General features: G+C 36.9%; 1 protein-coding gene across 1 annotated transcript in view; it reads left to right on the top strand.

The window, feature by feature from the left end:
• AHCTF1 (AT hook containing transcription factor 1) overlaps positions 1 to 3,918 on the top strand; it is a 61,300-nt gene that overhangs the window by 35,853 nt on the left and 21,529 nt on the right. The window contains exons 26-27 of the mRNA XM_014528255.1: positions 633 to 740; positions 2,852 to 3,044. Of these exons, the coding sequence (XP_014383741.1) occupies positions 633 to 740; positions 2,852 to 3,044 (301 nt within the window). The remainder of the gene's footprint in view (positions 1 to 632; positions 741 to 2,851; positions 3,045 to 3,918) is intronic.

Here is a 3,918-nt window from a genome sequence, read left to right as displayed (position 1 = left end):
GGAGATTTAGAAAGCTTAGAAACTTGACCTGACTGAAAAGAAGTAAGAAATGGTGGACCTTGAAAATGACTTCAGGTTTTCTCACTGCACAGAATATAGTCAAACACGGCTACAGTTAAATATTTTACCCTTTGTTCTCCCTGCGTGATCTACAGTCATAATCTGCTTCATGTTGGTAGTTACTGCTGTGTTGCTGACAATTATCTGAAAGAGAAGTTGGGGTGCCTCACTGGGCTGGACAAAGTTTAGCTAAATCAGAAAGCAGGCCTAATTAAGCAAGTTTATTCTATATCTATGAAAGGCTAAGATGACTCACATGCGTGATACATATAAAGCTCTCGCTGGCGCCAATCGCACGTGTGTTTCCATCTGTCATTGTTGATCGTGAATTTGGTTGACACTTCTATTATAGAGAGAGGGCAAATAGCAACATTAAAATATTTCTTCTAATTAATTTCCTTTCAATGTGCACAAATCCATGCACCAGGACACTAGTTTGTAAATAAACAGAAATGTACAGAGTAAAAAACAAAAGCCATCCTCTCCCATCTAATCCTATCTTTTTACAGCATTTTTAATTTAATGTTCCTTGTGATACATAATCAAACGCTACATTTTTGTTTTCTTTGTAGTCCTAGAATAGAAGGACCATCTCCTGTAGTGTGTTCTCTCCCAGATCCAGAGCTGCCTGGGGCATTTGTTGGAACACCAATTTTAAAAGCATCACAAAAAGTTTCTAGGTAAGAATTTATTAAATCTTTTCTTTTTCCTTTTGTTAATCCTCATCCAAAGATACTTTTCCATTAATTTTTAGAAAGAGTTAAAGGGAGGGCGAGAGACAGAGAGAAACATTGATGTGAGAGATTGGTTGCTAAGTGTTATTTTATGTAATTTATATTTTGTGTATGACCTAAAATGCATTACTTATTTGGTTCGTGGTCAAAAAGTTGAGGAAATCCTAAGACTTAATGCAATAATTAACATTTTCTTTAGAAAACTTAATTAAAAAATAGTTTTTTTGATAGTGTTATAGTATAACTGGAGCGTGTTTTTTTAGTATAACTCTTGGTAGTATATGAATTTGACTTTTACTTAGGCAGGCGCTGGTGCCATTTGTCGCATAAGCCCTGCTTTTGAAAAGCAATCATTCCTAAATAGGCACCTAAAACATAAGTGTTAGCACAGTGCAAAGCATTTTACAAAATATCTATTTGGGCCCTGTCCAGTGTGTCAATGGTCAAGGGCACGTACCTTCATTGCAGGTTCTTTCTTCACCCCGGTTGGGGTGTGTGGGATACAACCAGTTGCTGTTTCTCCCTCTCCCTCCATCCCTTCCTTCCACTCTCCAAAAAACAATGGAAAAAATACCCTCGGGTGAGGATTAACAAAAAATTTATTTGGGGGTAGCTCAATGTAAAAGTGAATAAATAGTTTACAGATACAGAATTTGAATACAAATGAAGTAAAAAAGGAAAATAATTAGAACAGTGGAGAAAAAAATGTCAAGCAACCTGATTTGCATATTGTTGTTTAATGGAAATCTCAAAGCTGTGTTAGTATAAAATAACAAGTAGAGAGACCATGTATTAAGAAAAATGCTGCTTGCCCTGGCTGGTTTGGCTCACTGGATAGAGCATCAGCCTGCAGACCAAAGGGTCCCAGGTTCGATTCCGGTCAGGGCACATGCCCGGGTGTGGGCTCATCCCCAGTAGGGGCCATGCAGGAGGCAGCCAATCAGTGATTCTCTTCATGGATGTCTGTCTTTCTCTCCCCCCCCCCCCCCCCCCCCCCCTTGAATGCAATAAACATATTTTTTTTAAAAAACACACAAAAAAAAAACAGAAAAGAAAAAAAAAAGAACAATGTTTCTTCTAAGTACGCCCGCAGTGGGTGGTAGGTCCCGAGCACCTGCTGCCTCTGTTGGTCTGCCCTCCATAGTGAAGAGCACGTGTGAGAGGAGACAGGAGAGGCGGAGCAGCTGGTCCTGTTCATTTCTGGGCACCAAAACGTGCTGCCCTTTCCAGTGGTTCTCTGTGGAGCAACAGGCACTTGGGAGAGTGAAACGGTATAGTTTTTATTGCTAGGAAATATGACCATGAAATAAAGGTTATGTATAACCCTAAAAGGAGGAGTGCTGCCCAACAAAAATTGCTTTAACCTGAAAATTTTACTTTCATGTTTCAATTATTTATTTAAGTGTTTATGCTATTTGGACTCTGCCTGCTTCATACAAGTCATCAATGAGATCAGTTTTATCATTTAATATGAACTGGGTCCAGGGCATGATAGAAAAGTGCTCGGATTCCATTTTTGTCACTAATTTCATTAATTTAAAAACATTAACTTTTTTTGTTGGTCAGTCTAGTCTTTATTGTGATGAGAACCATAAAGGTAGAATAAGCCAGTATTCATTATGTACATTATAAGTAGGTGAAATGAATTGTAGCAAATAGATTGCTGGGGAAGTATTGCCCTATATTTTTTTTAATATTTTAATATTTTAAATCATTAGCAGTTCGTCCTCATTTGAAAAAATAAATACCTGGCAAATAGTGGGGGCTTAGTAAACACTGGTAAAAAGGAAGGGAGGAGGACTAGAACTCCCTTTTTTTAGATCGATTATCTAGAATTCTTAATTCTCTTATTTTGCTACTGAATCAATACTCTGACATTTTAAGCATGCATCGTTAATGTACTTGACTGAATTTATATTTAATGCAGTTTATCATATTTACCAGTGAATGTAAGAGCCTGAGTAATTAAATGGGTTACTAAATTCTGTCGTTTCCTTAGTATATCCCAATAAACAAGTTACAGGGTTTTTGTACTCATGTATGTACTCTGATTACAGATTGCTGGATTTGGTTGTGCATCCTGTTCCCCAGCTTTCTCAGTGTTTGGGGTTTATTCAGCAAACCCCCACCAGATATCCTTTGTACCTAACACCTACTTCATTGTCAGTAAGTTCACCAATAAAAGGATCACATCAAAATACCTCCAGGGCTTCAGAATTACATTTACTTGAAACACCTGTTGTCGTGAAGGTGAGTATTCCATACCTAGCATTCCTAGTGAAGCTAGGAAGTTATTATTTTTAAGTAGCAGGGAGAAATAGCTATTTATAACTGATATTTCTGAATGATTGATGATTTAAGCCTTTATTTCCCTCTTTTTCTTTTTATGGATATCTTTCCAAAATGCTTTCTTTACTTTTACATCTTCTTAATAGAATTTGCTGAATTTACCCTTTGTGCTTAAATGGCTCTATACTCAAGGTTAACAGTTATTATATTGTTGTCCTGAAAGGCTCTTTGTGATCCTTATCAATTGGCCTGTATTCTTTGAAAAATGCCTTCACATTCTTGGGTTTACTTTCTTAGTTTTTAAATTTTATTTCTTAGTCCCTTTTGCTGTTATTCCATCAAATGCTTTTTAGTTCTTAGATTTATTAATTTTAATTCTCTGGCTCCTTCAATGCAACTATAAACGTTACTTTTTTCTACTAATAGATAATCTGTCTTTAAATTGCCTCCACCCTCTCTGATAAATTACTAGCTGAGAAACCACAAAACTAAGCGTATGATGACTGGTAACAGTGATCTTTTACCTTCATCTTGTCAAAATGTGTTTACATATGTTATCCCCCAGCTCCTTGTCCAGTGTTCTAGATCTAATCCTAGGATCTTTTCTCTTTTTTTTTTTTCTTTTTTATTGTTCCTTGATATCTAGCATTGTAATGAAGCAGGGAATTTCTTTTTTTTTTTTTTTAATTAAATCTTTATTGTTCTGATTATTACATTTGTTCCTCTTTTTTTCCCCCATAACTCCCCTCCTTCCAGCTCCCACCCCACCCTCCGCCCTCACTCCCCACCCACTGTCCTCATCCATAGGTGCACGATTTTTGTCCAGTCTCTTCCC

The sequence above is a fragment of the Myotis brandtii genome, unplaced genomic scaffold (assembly GCF_000412655.1).
Source record: "Myotis brandtii unplaced genomic scaffold, ASM41265v1 scaffold627, whole genome shotgun sequence".
Taxonomy (NCBI): Eukaryota; Metazoa; Chordata; class Mammalia; order Chiroptera; family Vespertilionidae; genus Myotis; species Myotis brandtii.
This window is presented reverse-complemented; position numbering and strand designations above follow the sequence as displayed.